The sequence below is a fragment of the Archocentrus centrarchus genome, chromosome 22 (genome assembly GCF_007364275.1).
Source record: "Archocentrus centrarchus isolate MPI-CPG fArcCen1 chromosome 22, fArcCen1, whole genome shotgun sequence".
Classification (NCBI taxonomy): domain Eukaryota; kingdom Metazoa; phylum Chordata; class Actinopteri; order Cichliformes; family Cichlidae; genus Archocentrus; species Archocentrus centrarchus.
Window position 1 is genome coordinate 1,040,942 of NC_044367.1, and position 18,368 is coordinate 1,059,309.

Here is an 18,368-nt window from a genome sequence, read left to right on the forward strand (position 1 = left end):
GCTGGTTATTAACCTCTGTGGTACTTCCTGCTTCCCCCGACCTCACTTCCTGTTGACTGGCCCGGTCAGCCAACAGTTGTCCCGTCTCTGTCGGACAGAAACTCCGATTACGAGGCCACACGGTGGGAAAGTGATCCAGGGTGACTTTCACTGAAGAGTCCAAGGAAAGCCTGCAGGTCCTGTTCCTGCTCCTGGCTCTGCTCACTGTTGGATTTTTAGTTTTTCTCAGGAATTTTTTCTGGAAACTTTCCTCGTTTTCCTAAAAACCAGTTGCTGTTTTTAGCTGTAAATCTCCGGATATTTCCAACAAAGTTCAGCACAGAGTGGAACTTTTAGAAAGAAAACAGAGTTTGTTGAGTTTAAATCCCGAGTTAGCTGGAAAAACAGCTGGTAAACTGATAACGGATAATCGTGACCTGCTGCCTGCTGCATGCAGCACATCAGGAACGTCTGAAAGAGGAAAAAAGCTTGCCCAAGTCCCTCTCCATCAGTGATCAGCTGTTCAGGTCTCTGTGAACATCTGGAAGAGAGACTGCTGTCCTCAACAGGAACATCAGCCCATAAGGAAAAGGTTGAGCGTAACCTACAGTCAGACTGCGTCTGGCCTTCCAGCTGAACTGACCCTGCTCTCAGGTACCTGCTGGAGGTCAAAGCAGGAGTCATTCATTCCAGGTCAAAGGTTAAATCAGACATCCTGTAAAAAGCTCTCACAGCCACAGCACGAACAGAATGAGGAAATCTGGCACAGGTTAACCCGACCCAGCTCTGACTGCTGGTCTCTGGGACGCCATCATCATTATCTGTCACCAGCGGTGCAGCTCTGTCACCTCCTCACAGACGTCGGCTGTGTCTCAGAAATCATCGACCTCACATCAGAGAGATTTCAGATGATTTTCAAATCAGACGTGAGTTAGATTTAACGTCAAGTTTTCTGCCTGAACCAGAGCAGGCTGTGGTTTTACTGGGCAGCTTCCAGCAGAGCCTCAGTGAGCGCGTGCAGGGCGTTCCTCCACTTTACCCCGAGTGAGTAACGTTTAAAAAAACATTAAATACAGTCATTTAAAGTCCGTTTGTCTCTGCACGCTGTTATTTAGACTCTGAGCCGAGGTCACGTGTCAATAAAACTGCCATTTAATGTCTCACATTTACAGCACAGTGACCTTTGACCCTGCTCAGGCTGGCTGCAGAGCAGTTTTTACTGATGAAAGCAGGAACATGTCAGAGAATGAACACGATTACACCGAAGACCAAAATCGACTGCAGAGAGCCTCGATCAAAGGATAAAACCACAAGAATAAACTGTGATTACACGCAGCGTCTGCTCCGCCTCGGGTGGAGTCTGCTCCTTTGAAATATCTCCTAAATGTTTCCAGCCTCCACTTCCTGCCCCTCTGCTCATCGAGAGCATCCACTGTGACACCCCCACCTCATCCACAGACAGTACTGAGCCTGATTAACACAGTTTCATACATCAGGGTAAAGAGTCTGTGTGACCTCCTGTCTGAGCCTTATGTTAGTATAAAAATAAAGTTTCTCTCACAGTCCCGGTGAGTTTCCTTTGGTCCCAGGAGCCGGTTTCACCTTGGCAAAAGCACCGAACTCTGCAGTGCCTCCTCCTGTGGGTGGTGCATCCACAGGAGAGCCGGGCTCCGTGGGCTCAGGCCCAGCCACCAGAGACTCACCAATCAGCCCCTCCCTGGTACCCGGACCCTACAGGCGCACGCGCGCACGCACACACACACGCACACACACACACACACACACACACACACACCCACCCCTCCACCACAGTAAGGTGGAGATTTCTGGAGGAGCAAAGTTTTATTTTGTGTGCCAGAAAAATCCTGAATTCAAAGCTTTGCGATCCTTAAGCCTCGGAGTCAGAGTGATCCAGGAGAACGATGATGAAGATGAAGAAGGCTTCCACGTCACTGTGAAATGTAAAGATGCTCATTTACTGGCAGACAGGCTGAGTGCAGCCGCTGGATTTGGTGGTTTGAGGCAGTGACTGGAAACACTCAGGAAGCTGTGTGTCCAGTTGTGTCCAGGTGTTTCAAACTTGGAAGATTGGGAAATATTTGGGTTTTATTTGTTTTTCTTTTGTTTATTTAGCTGCAGGTGGGTTTTAAAGCTCAGTTATATCAGTCAGGCAGAGGCCTCAGATAAGCTTAACAGTGAGCAAAGGTTACATGAACTTTTATATACGAAAGAAACCAGAATACAGCTGCTGATTTTTAACGCACTTCAGCCTGTTTGTCATGTTCGCGTGGACGTCTGCTGCAGGTCTGATTTAAAGGATCTTAATGAAATCTGCTGTTTCTCTACCTGCAGTCACTTTAATATTTCAGAGTCTGACTCGTGTTTCTGTCCTCAGGTGCGGACGCTGGGCCCGCTGGGGTCAGGTGACGACGTGGGCTCAGATGAGCGACTCGGCATGTTCATGGAGCTGGTGGACGGCGTCTTCCTGCACAAGATCATGACCCACATGTAGGTGGCTGCACGCAGTTTTATTTGCATGAGTCAGTGAAAACTGGTCGCCAGTTTCTGGGTTTTTTGGGTGGTTTTTGTCTGTGCGTGTGTGTCTGAGTACATACGAGGTAAGTGAGTTAATCCAGTGTTTCCTGTGTGTGTCTGTGCGAGTGCATTCGTGAGACCACATCCTGAGTTTCAGGTTGTAAACGTCACAGCCAGATGTGCTGCTCGGCGCTGCAGAAAGAAACGGTTCAAGTATCAGAGCTTTTATCGGCTGCAGCCGCCTCAGAGCAGCACTCAGGTCCAGGAATTAGACTGTGCTGTGTGTGATGAGCAGAGTCTTATAGGTTGTGTTTAGTGTGTGTGGACCTTCAGGAGGATGAACAGATGTGCACACACTGCACATCTATACAGCTCGTTCTTCCACTGCAGCACCAGCTTTTCTGCAGCCGCCGCTTTGATAAACGGTGACAGGTTTCAGAGCTGATTCATAGCGTGCAAAAGCAGACTGAGCCACTAATAAATAAACTCAGAGACAGTCTGAACTAAGGAAGTGTAATAGTTCAAGTTTTTCCAGACTAATATTAATTGGAAATTTAACAGCTGATTGCAGCCATCACTATAAGAAAAGGTCCAGTTAGGAGCAGCGCCACAGCGGCTTTAACTCAACCAGAATGTGACTGACATGCAGAATCGTGCACGCAGGATAACAGAAGAAGGTGCAGCACATACTCACTCATATTAGAGCAGCTGCACATCTGACACAGGTGGTGCACAGGAGGTGTTGGTGGTGTTGTGAAATGTAATGATGGCAGAAATCCACAGAAGAAAAATTTTTATTTTAAACTTTTAAAATTCAGTCATTCATTTCCCAGCAGAGTCACAGGAAGGAGTCTGTCTGTGGAAATACAGGAAGAGTGTGCTCTGGAGGCTCAGACGGGACCTGTTTGTGTTTTTTTTTTTTTATGAGATTTATTGATATTAAAAGCAGAAAACAGCAGCAGGCTTATCCTTTAATATGCTCTGGTCTGATGACCCTGATAATCCACTGGTGTGGGACGGCCCTGTGCCCCCAATCACACCACATGTTCATGTTAGGTATTGTTGTTGGTTATTGTCCTCAGAAACAGCGATAATCAGACTATTGTTCTCCACGGTCAGGGTCGGCTTGGCCGACGGGGGGGCCGTCAGGACCTGCCGGGGGTTTATGGGAAACTGGGTTACAGAGGAGGAGTGAGGAATATGAAAGGAGACGGTTAGAGAGCCGGAGGAGCAGTGAGCTGTTAAATCACTGCGCTATCCACAGAAACTCACAAACCTGCAGTAACTCCAGAGTTTAACGAGGCCTCTGGAACGGACCGACTGACGGAGAGCAAAACTACAGAAAGTTTAATGTCCTGGAAAAAATGAGCTCACAGTTAAAGTTCAGACTGAGCCGCTGAAAGAAGCCGGAGTGGAAGAAAAATGAAAAGTTCCCTTAAAGTGAGGAATGACCAAAGCTGCCGCAGGGGAAATGTGAGGCTGAGGTTTGTTTCCTCTCCTGATTGATTACCTGACAGGTTTTTTATCGGTGTGGCTCACTCTGCTCGTTTCCAGCTCCTTGTTTTGTTTCTTTGACTCCATCAGAGCAGCTTTGCAAGATTCACCGTTCATAATAATTCTCCTTTATCTGATTCAGCCCCTCACTGTCTGAAACAAGCTGTTTTAGCCCCCGCCCCCCCAAAAAACCAAAAACTTTCTTCTGATAGGCTGTCAGCATGTGGGTGGACCTACCGGCCGCTTCCTAAAACATCATCCAGATCCAGTAATTGTGGAAAAAAATCAGCGTTAGCAGCGCATCAGAGACTTATTTTTCAAGTTCTCTCGTTCCCCTTTAGGATGATTTTGTGTGTGTGTGTGTGTGTGTGTGTGTGTGTGTGTGTGTGTGTGTGTGTGTGTGTAAAACATCTAAGAAGTGTGTCCTTTTGTCAGACTGAGTGTGAAGGCTGTGTGCAGTTCGGGGTTTTAACAAGTTTTGACAAAATAATGTGCTCAGCTTTGTTCGTGTTTTCTTCAGCAGTTCTTAGCTACACTCCCTCCAAACTACTGGAGCAGTTTGACATTAAAACAAAAGCTCAACACCTCAGCGTCATGCGTCAGGCCGACATCACGATTCCAGCAGTAGGTCAGACAGTGAGACACGCCCCCTGTTCACATGTTAATCAGGCTGACGTGGGGACGGATGCCTGCACCATAGTTACCGTGAACCTGGAGCATGTGTGGGTCTTTGTGTGTGTGTGTGTGTGTGACAATCTTTGTTCTAAACAGCCACAAACGTCAGTCTGAGCACGCCTGTGGTGTGTTTGTGTGTCTCCATAGCGACCCGAGCCCCACCAATCAGAGGCTGAACAAGAACATGAACAATGACGTGGTGCTGCGCCTTCACAACCTGACGGTCCTCACCCGACACATCAGGACGTACTACCAGGTACACACACACACACACACGCACAGTCTGCTCAGAGACACTCACTCACTTGCTCACCTGTGTCACACCAATCGGTGACCTCAGGTGCTACTAGCGGGAGGTGAGGCAGGAAGTGTGTTCACATCGCTGGAAACGGCTGCTCTTGAGTAATGACCTTTCACCCCTGCTTTATTTGTGTGCTTGCTGTGGTGGTGCTTCCTGTGGCGTTAAGTGGCGACTGACAGGAGACATTTACCTCTCACAGAGCAGCAGTGGCGCCCGAACGGGAACACAAGGACTGTTTGTGTGTTTGTCTGAAAGTGAATCACAGCCTTGCGTGCGTGTTCATGTATTTTCTATAAATCAGAGATAAGCAGCTCAGATGAAGCTGATTTGGCTGAGCTGCTTCACATCCTGCACATACATACACACACGCGCACACACTTCCTCTCAGACTTCTTACACTGCCAGCTGTGTGTTATTTGATGGTATATTTTCTATGAGTTGTTAAAATCGAGTTGTTGAAGGCAGCTGAAGTGTCTGCTTATACAGACACCTCTGTGTGTGTGTGTGTGTGTGTTGAGCCTTGTAATGATCTGGTTCCTGGTATCTCTGTGGATAGTTTGTCTTGAGGCTGAACACAGGAAGTGGAAACACCTGCGACTGTACAAGCTGCTAAAATAAAACTTCTTCCAGGAAGCGGCAGACACACGCTGCATCCTCCTGGCTGCAAACTGGAACTGAGCCACCTCCTTCAGCTCTTCAAGGTGTTCCCAAACCAGCAGAGACACAATCTCTTCAGCTGATCCTGGGTCTGCCCCGGAGTCTCCTCCCAGTCTCCATTGGCTCCTTTCATTGTGGAGGAGCAGCAGCTCTACTCTGTGCTCCTCCTGAATGACCTCCTGTCTCTAAGGCTGATGGAACTGAGCTAGAAACCCTCTGCAAATAGAAAGTCAGTTTATTTTATTAAATGTAAGATATCATCGGCATATGCTGATATCTTAGGCCTGCTGTTTTTCCACAGAGCGTTGGGTGTGATGGTGCAGCTGTTGCAAAGCTTCCAGGCTGGTGACGGCCTCTCTTATCATGATTGGCTGGAAATTTTCCATCAGATTGAAGCTGCTGATGGAAAATGTTGTTGTGTGTTTTTAGTGGCTGGCTAAGCACAAAGAGGCAGTTTGACTTCTCGCATTGCTGATATTTGACAGAGCTCCTCATTTTCATACAGGTTTCATACACTTACATCATTCTCTGCATGCAGTCCAAATATCTGCTGAACGGCTGAGAGAGCAAGAGTAAAGCACCTTGATGATGGTGCCCTCCTTCATATTTTAGGCCACATTAGTTTTTATTTCCTTTGTCTGCAGGTTAGCAATAACAGAAAGGAGCAGCTGAGCGTCCTTCAGATCCATTTGGAGGATTTTGGTTAGTTCTGGTTCTCAGAGGGTCTCTGCTCTGAGCTCTCTCCACATGTGATGTTTATTTGAGGAGCTGTGAGGCTCAAACCTCGGTCCTCTTTGGTGGGTCTGCTGTGGATGTTGATGTGTGTTTAGGATCAGCTGATCGCCCTGATCGATCCTCCTGCTGAACAGCTGCAGACGTGCTCCTCTAATCAGTCTCTGTTTGGCCTCCATCAGTCCACAGGAGGTGTTTGAATGTTGTGGTGAGGATGGAGGAGATCTTTGCTCCTGCTGTTTCCGTCAGCTGACCTGCTGCTTAACCTATTTTAAAGTTCAGAGTTCTGCTGCTGCTCAGAGCAGGGGAGGAGGCTGCTGACTGTGTGTGTGTGTGTGTGTGTGTGTGTGTGTGTGTGTGTGTGTGTGTGTGTGTGTGTGTGTGTGTGTGTGTGTGTGTGTCAGTCACTCTGAGCAGGATGGAGTTAGTCTGGTGATTTTTAATCCGTGTGTTCAGAGCGCACACACCTGCAGCTGTTCGTGTGGAGCTGGGCGTCGGCTTTCTCCTAATTAGATGAAGTCCCAGTAGACACAGACTGGTCTGCTGAGTCCTCCCAGTGTCCCCTGTGTGTGTGTGTGTGAGGGGGTGGGTGTGCTGTACAGAGCTCAGTAACCTGATCTCTGGTGCTCTCCTCACTAACCTGTTTACTGTTTTCAGGCTCATGCTGTTTTCTCTGGCTGACTGTGGACAGTTATTGATCTGTTTATCAATAAAACATTAATCAGTGACAGTTTACTGCCAATAAAAGACAAAGATGTTGAGAAAAAGATGCCTCTGTGTGTCTGAAATGGGTTCGAAGAGGAAAGGACCTCTTACCCTGAAATATAAATTATATGTACCTACATGTATGCGGCATCAATCTGTGAAAGATCAGCTGAGTAATCTTTTTTATGTACAGTAACTTTATTATATTCAGAGAGGTATTAAATTGTACCTTCATCCTGTGAATATTTTCACAGCTTCAGCCCTCCAGGGTGGGTCTAAATTTGGCACTTTGTGAGTGCAGCTAACGGCTGTGAAACAAACACACTGATCACATCGATCAAACAGTTTAGGTCCTGAAGGCCTTTTTCAAAATCCTGCAAGGGGACAATTTTGGGTTCAGTATCTTAGACCAATGTTAGTATCTTAGCACTGAGACCAGGCAGGCAGAGGATCAAACCACTGACCTTTGAACCAGCAGTTCCTCTGCTATCCAGCAGGGGCACCACAGTGAGTCAGTTCCCATAGAGTCCCTTGTTAAAACATTTCAGCAGAAAAAAACATGTTTACAGCCTGATACAGAAACTGCTTTGGTCTCTGTAGTTACTTTCCCTCTTCATAACAGCTCTGTGGAGGGAGGATGTTTCTATAACTCGCCTGTTTAAAGGTTGCATTGTTGGTGGCGTGGTCTCTTTGACTGACAGGTAGATAGTGACACAGGCGGCTGTAGCTGCTAGCTGTCTGCTAGGCTTCCCCTCAGCTAACTGGAGTCCCTGAACTGGACCTCTGTACGGTTTTTGTGTTGTTGGAGCCTTTTGGAGCAGTTTTAAACAGTCAGTCTTCTCCTGTGTGGGATGCAATCATATTGGGTCTCTATGATTGGGGGTGGCTGTAGCTCAGTAGGTAGAGCAGGTCACTGATCGGAAGGTCAGTGGTTCAATTCCCGGCTACTCCGGGCTACATTACAATGTATCCTTGGGTAAGATACTTAACCCCAAGTTGCTCTCCGACTGTCCTGTCGGAGTATGAATGTGTGTGAATGTTAGCTAATTAAAAGCACTTAGCTTAATTAATCATGGAAGTGCTTGTATGAATGGGTGTGCGTGGATAAATGCACGTTGTATAAGCGCTTTGAGTGCTCTGACTGAGTAGAAAAGCGCTATATTAGAACTAGTCCATTTACCATATTAATGTTTTATGTGCTCTCAAAGTCCATTTTGGGCTTTGAACCACATCTCAGACTAATTTCAAATAAAGGTCATGACTGGCCGACCAGATTTAGACCAGAAAACACTCAGTGTGTGACGCCTCTGAAGTGTGAAACTCATGTGAAAGAAGTTTTAATTCTTCTGCAGTAACGTAAGCAGCACTCCTCCTCCTGACCTCCCCTCTCATTTTACCCTCCTCGGTTACTGTGGGAACTGCCGAACAAAGACCTCAGCCTGCAGCATGGGATGTTTTGAACTGTGTATCCTCTGGCCTACTTTGCACACACACCCACACACCACCCACCCCTGGTCAAACACTTCATCAGTGTTTCGTTGCTACTGTCAGGAAAGGCTGCAGCTGTGTATGTGTGTGTGTGTGTGTGGAGGGTGAGGTTGGCCTGCAGGGTAACCAGAGGGCCGTTTTTGATTTTTATCTGCCTACCTACCTACCTACCACACACACACACACACACACGTCTTCTCACGTGTGTGTGTTTGTGTGTGTTGTCTCACGGCGTCTCCAAACAGGAGTAGCTGTCTGTTTAGAGATGCCGCTCACATTCACACAAAAACTGAAAGTGAAGAAAAGTAAAGAGGAGTAACTGTACGGTAACTGTGGAGGACCAAAAATGCCAACTTAAAAATAAAAGGTTAAAAATGAAAATTAAATAAATACAAAAAACAAGCCAAGATTCCGTTAAATACAAAAATCAATATTATTTATATTTCCAGCTGTTACGATTGATGTTAATTCATAATTTATGCATTGTTTTGTAATAAAAACTTGTTTTATTTCATTTTGCTTTTTGAAATTAAGGAATACATTTTGAATAACACGTCATTTGAATGATAGCGTGAAGAAACCGAATTATCAGCTTCACAGAGCGCTGCAGCGTCAGGTGGCTGTTTCGATGGCGGTCACAGTGATGCTGTTAGAAATGAACTGATGCTGTGTTAGTTGTAAATCTGCTGACAGGCTCAGTTTGAGGCAGTTTTGTACTTCCTGTTTTGTTCCAGCGTTTCTTGAGTCTCCTGTGAATTCCATCCAGCCTTTCCTGAAACATCGTCCCGTGGCGCTCTGCTGTGCCGTCTTCTTTGTTGTTCTCCAGTTTGTGTTAAACTGTTCTCTTGTTCTTAGAGCAGCAGCACTGAGAATTTACTGATCCCGGAGCTTTTATTTTTCCACTGCATCGAGCAGTTTTTCCATTCCACTGAGGGCTTCGTGGCCTGACGTCAGGCTGTGGACCCTGCTGAGATGCTTTCACTGAAGTCTGGTTTGCGGTTTACATGTTAAATCAGTGAGAATTTGCTGGAATGGAGACGCTGGCGGCCAAAGAGAAGTCCAATCTCTCGTTAGCTGCCACCATTTCATTGATCTGGGATTAGAAATGTGAGCCCACTATGTCAGTGGGCCATGGATTGAGGCCTGTTTAAATGGGTCAGCACAGCCGGCTGTATTGATCTCTTGTCAGTTTGAGGTGTTAGATCCTGCTGGTCTATTAATCTGATCCTCATTAGAGTTCAGACTTCTCATAGCTGAAGCTTTTTAAACTTTACTCACTCGGCCTGCAGCCAGGATGTGTTTGTGCGTATTTTTTTATTATTTTTTGTATTTAACGGGGACGATGCAAATGAACACGTAACCAGAATGTAACTGATGATTTCCAGGCCTAACTAATCTGCAGTTTTGTCCCCGATTTGAGTTTTAAGATGCAGCTTCATGAGAACAAACTGTCCAGCAAACAGTAATAAAAACGTCCCTGACTCAAACAAACAGACGAGTTTATCGTGCAGTTGGTGGATAAAGAAAAAAGCTGCTCAGTGAATCTGCTGAGCGCTCATGCTGCCTTAAAGACAGATGGTAGCCAGGCCACATGTTTTATTCATGCTGTTGTGTGTGTGTGTGTGTGTGTGTGTGTGTGTGTGTGTGTGTATGAGAGAGAGTGTGTGAAACAGACAGGCGGCCTGGCTGGCTCTCGTGTTACCTGTACAGATCAGTGTAACATTATCTGCAGGTACCTAAACACTATAGCAAAGCTGTTCCTGCAGCTCAGGTGGAACTGTGGTCAACTGACTGAGACAGTGTGGTGGTAAGGCTTTAAGAGAGTGTGTGTGTGTGTGTGTGTGTGTGTGTGTGTGTGTGTGTGTGTGTGTGTGTGTGTGTGTGTGTGTGTGTGTTTTCATGGTAAAATGTGGTCCTGCAGACACCTGCTGTACCTACTTAGGTCATCATCATTGTCTGCAGCTCAGATTACCTGTGGTGTGCCGCAGGGTTCAGCCCCCCTACCTCAGAAGTTTATTATTTATCATTGCCTGCCTGTCATTGCCTCTGGATGCTCACGGCGTCACGCGCCTGCCGAGGCTGCAGCTCCTGCTCACCTGAGGACCAACAGTTAACCGGGCTGGTCCATTAATAACATACAAGTAATTTGACCAGCAGAGACGGTGACATTTAATTATCTAGTTGACCAGCGGTGCACATCCCTGAGTAAAAGGACGCCTGTGGGGATGACATTTCACATAAATACGTCTTCAGTCAGAGATCGTCCCCAGACTGCAGACATGGGCATCGACGTGGCCGACGTGACTGACTCGCTTTAACTTGCTTTTGCAACCTGCTGCTGTTAAATCCACTCAAAAACTTCCTGAAAACGTCATCGTTCCACACACGCTTTACTGTCTGATGCGTTTTCTTCTTCTTCCTTATTGATGTTCAGCAGCTTGTAGCCGCCTAATATCATATTGATATCTGTGTGCAGACCACTCATAAAAACAATCAACCTGCGCACCGTCTCAATCTGCCCCAGACGTACTAAAAGAAAAATGAAACAAAAGTTGGAGCACGTGAACGGGGTGCACCCTGACTTTGTGACAGTAAATCCTGCTGCAAACATCAGCTCTCTCTCCTCTGAGTTTCCCGTGGACAGACCTCATCTCCTCCACGTTGTTCTGCAGCTCGTGGTCCTGGTTCTTCGTAGGGTATAAATCAGTTCTCCATCTGAAAATGGAAAATTTTTGGTTTATAGAACGAGGATTCAAACTTGTTTTTAAATCAAACTTTTCCAGGAATCCAGTCATGTTTCTGTCAGCGTTCATGGATTTTCACATATTTCAGCACTTCCACCCTGATGCAGACACACCAAGCTGTGGTTTGGGGACTCGCTGGGGTCACATCGCAGGGTGGTGTCTGGTTTGCGTGGCCGTCAGCCCTTCCCTGCTGACAGCCACTTCCCTCCTCCTAAAAAAAAACTCAAACGTTTCCCTCTCAGCCCTACTGTGACCTTTGACCTGTGACCTTCACATGATGTGATGAAGGCTCTGATCCTCTGCTTTGAAAACACTTTCATATTAAATGGATTTGTGTGTTCACTCGGGTGTGTTTGGGAGACATTGGAGAATGCTCTGGAATGGAAAGCATTCCCTCCTCGTGGGCTTTTTATTTCCTGACACACACACTCACTCTTTGTCAGCAGCAGGGTGTTTCCTGTTGGCTGGCTGCCCACACACTCACACACACTCGCACACACACACAGGTATGTCTGGGTCTGTCACTCTCTGGACTTTGATTTGTTTCTGCTGAGCCTGTTTTGATCAAAGTCCGCAGTAAAAACAAGCTGCGCTGATGATGGGCTCATGCTGTGCTGCCCGGGAGGGATTCCTGCTTATTTTAACTCCTTCAGCTCCATCCTCACTTTAGAAATCACCTCCATGAATTTAGCAACAGCTAAAACCTGTCGAGACAACCTCTGCCTTCACAGATATGAGGTAGCAGGGTGAGTTTGTATCACATCCTGACTAACAGCTCAGAGTCATGTCTGCTGCAGAGGTGATGCAGCCCTGATGGTCTTTAAAAAAGCTGCAACGTTTGTGTTTTTGTACGACACAAACTGAGACCTCCGGGTGGAAGAGGTGCTTTCAGCTTTAAGCCCCTCTTCCACCCGGAGGTCTCAGTTTGTACGACACAAACTGAGACCTCCGGGTGGAAGAGGGGCTTAAAGCTGAAAGCACGTTTCTGCCTGTGAGTGAAACTCGTGATGATGCCAAGTTTTACTCATCACTGTTACAGGTTTCTCTTAAGCTCTTTAAAATGACACATTAGAGCTCTGCAGATGCTCATTTATGTGTGTTTATGCTTATAAAATGCACAAATATCAGGTCCTTTGTTTTCATGCTTATTTTGAGACTAAGGTCTGTGCCCAGTCAAACGTGTGGATCCATCCACCGCCTTCTTACTAAGGGAGCAGCTGGAAGAAGCTTTCCGCCCCTGTCCGATGCACAGTCATCATCACTGTAATTAAAACACTAAGGATTTCCTTTCTTCGCTCTGTTACAGGAGACATTACAGCAGCTGATTGTCATGCCGCTTCCCAACATCCTCTGCATCGCCAAGGACCCAATATCAGGTAACCTTTCTACTCAGCACACCCTCACAGGTACATACAGGTGCTGGTCATAAAATTAGAATATCATGAAAAAGTTTATTTATTTCAGCAATTCCATTCAAAAAGTGGAACTTGTATATTATATTCATTCATTACACACACACTGATATATTTCAAATGTTTGTTTCTTTTAATTTTGATGATTATAACTGACAACTAATGAAAACCCCAAATTGATCACAGCACTCAGCACAGTGAAGTCAGTCAGACTTCAGGGACATCAGTTAGGAACCATCTCACCTGCACAGGTGCAACTCAAAGTGACAATAGGTGCACTGAAGAGGCAGCAACTAGACAGTCCCATAAAGCGAAGGAACAGTTCAGCAGGTGGTCCGCTCCCCTCCTCCCTCCTCACTGATGGTAGCGCGAGACTACCTGCAGCCCAGTCAGGTGGAACAGGAAGTCCTCCAGTGCAGTCTCTTTACTGTGTCTTTGCAGAACAGCAGCAAACAGCTGGTCTGTGTGTACAGCGATCAGCTGCTCACACAAGCGCGCACACACAACCATTATAATAATTCATGCAGTGTTTTTGTCATCTGTGTTTTTTCATGCTGTAAGCATCGTGTTGTGTCTTCACCTGGAATAAAATTATCTCTGTGCGTAGTTTTGCTTTGCTAAAAGACAAAGTTATTAAATCAGTGTGACCTGGACGTCAGCCCCCTCTAACCCCCACACCTCGCTGCTCTTGCTGTGGAAAATCCTGACGGTGCTCACGGAGGTTATTCAGCCGTGTTGGGTTGTGTTGTAACCACACGTGTTTCTGTGTATTGTTCCCTCAGCAAAGAGCATGGAAGAACTGAAGAGACTTTTGTTGTTGATTCTGGGCTGTGCTGTGCAGGTAACACACACACACACACACACACACACACACACACACACACACACACACACACACACACACACACACACAGCCTCTCCCAGGAATCGTGTTTGTGTCTGTGCTGTTTTGCATGTCTGAGCACAGCCGTTGCTTCATGTTCCTTCTGACTAGGTGCACTCAGGTTGGGCTGGATGTGGGCGGTGCTTCTCGCTCGTTTAAACACCAATCAGTCGTCAGTTTTTGTGTTATGGAAGCAAAAGGCTCTTTGAAGTGCACAGCTTAACATTGTGCTCACAGCTGTCTATATGTAAGATCATTTAGTTTAACAGGAAGTTTGGATGCAGATTTGGCAATTTGATGATGATGATGATACTTTATTGATCCCACAATGGGGAAATTACAGTTAATTTAAGAGTTAATGTAGCAGTAATTAAGCAGGTGTGGTTGGTTGTGTTTGTTCAGCTCTTATAAAGCCATCTCATGGCACTGAATGGAGCGACCTCGTCTTCCGCTTGTTTCCCTTTGTTTGTTTCTCCCTGTCTTCCTATTTTCCCTCCCTCCCTCCCTGCACTTGCTCGACTGGTTCCCAGGAAGTAGAAGGCTAAGAGGAGCGCTGAATGAGGAGAGGGAAAACAGGGAGGGAGGATAAAACCACATGGAAATGATGTTGATGTTGAATCAAATAACTCCAACTCCAGCCCTGTGGATAGCCACTAAAGGCACCACACGTCAGCTTTTGGAGCAAATTTTCCTTCAACATCTAAAAATAAAAAATGAAACCACATCAGTGAGAATGAAAGTGCGCCCAGCTCTTTATCTGCTAATGTGAAGCCTGCAGTCCTCCCAGTTCAACTTTCTCGTAGTTTCACTAGCATCCTCAGCCCAGATGTGTCAAATACCATCATCGAATCTAAGCTCTAAAAGACTGCAGTTAGTTTGTAGGTTTGTATTTGCATCCATTCTCACTCCTAAAGGCTCAGCTGTGCATTTAAAGTGTATCATCAAAGATGACCTTTTATTGATATTTCCCAAACAGTCACTGAGTTTTTAAGAAAAAGGTGAAAAACCAAACTGTAAGAAAGAAGGATGTATGGAGCATGCAGGAATATCATCAGGATATTTTCAGTTTTTTGGAGCATGTAAATAAACTGCATGTGTGATCCCGTCTCCCCCTCGTGGCTCTTAGTAAATACACCAGGAAAACAAACCCCTTCTGAGCCAGTTTACAGGCTTGGGTGGAGGATGCAGAGGTGAGATTTCACCATCAGGAAACAGCCTGCCTGTTAGTGACGTCTGAAAACACTCACTTTTATGTGATGCCGTCTTTTATTATTCATGAGTCCCTGCAGTTTGTACTTTTATTCTTTTTATTTGTATTTATTAATTATAGTTTGTTTTTACATCTTTTTAAACATTTTAAATGTTGATTTCTGCTCGTCTGCCATTTTAAAAGTGCTAAAAAGCAAAAGTTGTTGTTGTTATTTTTATTGTCTTCCTGCACAGATTTTTCTGCTGAGACCAAAATACTGACAGCACAGAGAAACAACAGTCTGCAGGCTCTGTTTGATTTCATGCTTTAACTGTTTTTATTAAGGAGTCTTTATTTCCTCTGTGTGTGTGTGTGTGTGTGTGTGTGGGTGTGTGTGTGTGGGTGTCCTCAGTGTGAGCGTAAGGAGGAGATGATTGAGAAGATCAAGCTGCTGGACATTGAGACTCAGGCTGCCATCGTCTCTCACATCCAGGAGGTGACTGAAATAAACCTGATGAGTGCAGCTCAGATATTTTATGTTGATGTAAATTCTGACCTGAGATCAGCCTGGCCTGTTTGATGAAGAGCTTTACCTCATTGAACACATCATTATTAAGCTGCACCCTACCTGCTGGAACATCTCCACCTGGGAAAGTTTCTCTCAGCTGGAGACGTTCGACTTCACCTTATTGTGGATCTGCCACCTGTTTCTATTTGGAGGCGCTGCCACAAACCTGCAGACCCTCCTGTGATCATCTTCCACCTGCTCTCTACCACAGTGTCTTTTGTCTCTCTCTCCCCACACCCCCAACTGGTCACGGCAGATGACTGCCCCTCCCTGACATGGTTCTGCTGGAGGTTTCTTCCTGTTAAAAGGGGGTTTTTCCTTCTCACTCCCACTTCCCACCCAAATCTTTGCTCATAGGGGGTCGTTTTGATTGTTGGGTATTCTCTATATTATTGTAGGGTCTTGACCTTATATTATAAAGCACCCTGAGGTGACTGTTGTGATTTGGTACTGTATAAATAAAATTGAATTGAATCTGCATAGAGCAGCAACATGACCTCCTGGTGCCTGTGACAGATGACCTCTTCATGGTGTCTGTGTTGACCGTTATGGTACCTGTGAGATGCTAAAATGCATCTGCACTTCAGTTTGTTAATAATAGAAAGTGAATTCTCACAAAGACTGAAGGGGAGATGGAGCTCCATCAGAAACAAACACAGGAGAAAGTAGTCCCTGAACACCTAAACTAGTCAAACCAGGACCAACAACAGGACTGAGGTAACTCTCAACCGGCTAATAATTACCAACACTGCACAAACCAACTGAAGGGTTGCTGGTGCTGATGGACCAGAGACCCACAAACCTCACAACCATGCAGGTGAGCCTCTGCAGTCAATTAGCACCAGGCGTGAAGCAGACAGAGCAGATTAATGATCAGGTGTGAGTAAAATGACCAACAGGAGAGGGAAGAGTGAAAAAGAGCGGCTGTAAATAACTTTTACATCTAAATTTCAGCTGCATTGTGGGACTTATTTGACCTGCCATATAAAACCCATTTTCTGCTGCAACTGTCTGTCTGTGTGTGTGTGTGTGTGTGTGTGTGTGTGTGTGTGTGTGTGTGTGTGTGTGTGTGTGTGTGTGTGTGTGTGTGTGTGTGTGTGTGTGTGTGTGTGTGTGTCAGGTGACCCACAACCAGCTGAACGTTCTCGACCTGTCCTGGTTGGAGGAAGGAGCGGAGGTCACCCATGAAGAGCTGGAACCTCTGTCCCGCAACATGGCGGCGTCCCTGCAGCAGCTCGTCGACCAGCGCGACAAAGCCAGCGAGGTACAGTTGTGATGCATCAGCCATTTATTTGTGTTTCATCACCGTGATGGACGCGCGATGTCGTCTGCGTCTCTGTGAACAAACCCGGCTGCAGTTTGAAGCCGATTTCCCCAAAATAACTTAAACAGCTCAGAGCTAATAAGATTTCAATAAAAGGTCTTTGTCAGCCCAAAGCTCCACCTTTCTTGAGTTTCTTTCAGACTTTAATGTTTATCAGATTTGATTTGATGGATCCGATCGATCTGCCTGCCTTACGTTTTAAAGTATTGCTGGACTCTAGATTTAACACTTTTTAAAAACTCGATATTTACACATAAAATAACATTAACACAAACCTGCCTTCCAGGTGATTGTGGATCTCACACAGGAGCGGGACTACCTGTCCAGTCAACAGCCCCAGGAGGGGTGCAGGAGCCTGGGCATGATCAGCCCGGAGCGTGGGCAGAGCTCCTCGGAGGTGGGAGCCAATAACGGAGGCTCGGCTGGGTCGGCGCTCTCCAAAGAAGAGAAGCAGCATCTGTCCGTGGAGCTCGCCGACACCAAAGCCAAGCTTCGCCGATACAGACAGGAGCTGTAAGTCACAACCTGCTGCATTCAAACATTCAGATCAAATAAAGTCTGACGGAGTTTAATCAGCTGAAAAATGTGCTTCAGATCATCACACGCTGAGTCTGATGACTGACCGAGGGGACGGGGGGGTCATCTATGCAGAAAGGCTTTTTCTGAAGGCTCTGCCTGTTTCTCATCCCTGGCCTTTCCATCTTTATTGATTTAGCAGAGGTTCACTGACAGTAATAAACTGATAACAGATGTGTGGTAAATTGTGTTTGGTGCAGGTGGAAGATTATGGTGCTGTCATGGTGTAATCACAGAGTGGCTCCATCTGATTGGAGGTTAACAGAAGGCACACCTGCATTACTCACTCCAAGTGTTTGTGCTGAGCACACACACGTTTTAACCCTCACAGGACAAACTGCTGTATATTTCTGTGTGCCACTATTTTTATTCATAACAGTGCTTCCTACCATGAAGGCTCTGCAGGGTTTGGTGCAGCAGGAGACAGAAAGCTGAAATCTGTGCCTATTTTTTAATGTGTTGGTAATTATTTCATAATGAGGCATCTCATTTTGATAGTTTTCAGATATTCCAGTAATCTGAATATTTTGAGTGTGTTTTTGACTGATGGCATGAGAACATTTTGGAGTTACGGGTGGAGGAAACAGTTCAGGGATGGAGCAATAAAAGAATTCCTGTCTAAAATATAATGCATGACCCCGCTCGGCCATTGTAGTCGCTTAAACAGCTGACACAGCACAGTGTAATAAAGACTCGGGGAGAGCGTGCTGTGAGCGGTCAGACTCGTCGGTGTGTGGCTGATTTTTAGTTCGGCTTGTTGTCATAGCCGCCATAACTCGAGAACAATGTGACCCAGGATGCTCAAATTCACACCATAGATGCTGTTTAAGTCAGACCAACTTTACTATTATAGCACTTTGGCATTGGCACCCGCTCAGCAGTGCTCTTGTAATTATAGATTGTTAATCTGCATGTGTGTATTTGCAGGGAGGAGAAGACAGAGCAGCTGATGGATTCAAAGCATGAGGTGGAGCGTTTGGATCAGGAGCTGCAGAGACTGAAGCAGGAGGTGAGGACCCATCTGTGAGACTGGGAGCAGAAAAGGAGGAAGGAAGTAGAATAAATGCTCTGATTAAATGCCAGACACGAGAACAGACTGAGTCACA

The 18,368-nt window shown here is 46.0% G+C and overlaps 1 protein-coding gene across 4 annotated transcripts in view; it reads left to right on the forward strand.

Moving 5' to 3' along the window:
- Positions 1-18,368, forward strand: part of LOC115801402 (protein Daple-like) — a 48,619-nt gene that overhangs the window by 2,069 nt on the left and 28,182 nt on the right. For all 4 annotated transcript variants that reach the window (XR_004021757.1, XM_030759198.1, XM_030759197.1 and 1 more), the window contains exons 2-9: positions 2,375-2,487; positions 4,831-4,939; positions 12,617-12,686; positions 13,505-13,563; positions 15,207-15,290; positions 16,483-16,626; positions 16,973-17,199; positions 18,190-18,271. Coding sequence is in view for 3 of the 4 variants with exons in the window: in XM_030759198.1 (XP_030615058.1) it covers positions 2,375-2,487; positions 4,831-4,939; positions 12,617-12,686; positions 13,505-13,563; positions 15,207-15,290; positions 16,483-16,626; positions 16,973-17,199; positions 18,190-18,271 (888 nt within the window). In the remaining variant the exon portion in view is untranslated. The remainder of the gene's footprint in view (positions 1-2,374; positions 2,488-4,830; positions 4,940-12,616; positions 12,687-13,504; positions 13,564-15,206; positions 15,291-16,482; positions 16,627-16,972; positions 17,200-18,189; positions 18,272-18,368) is intronic.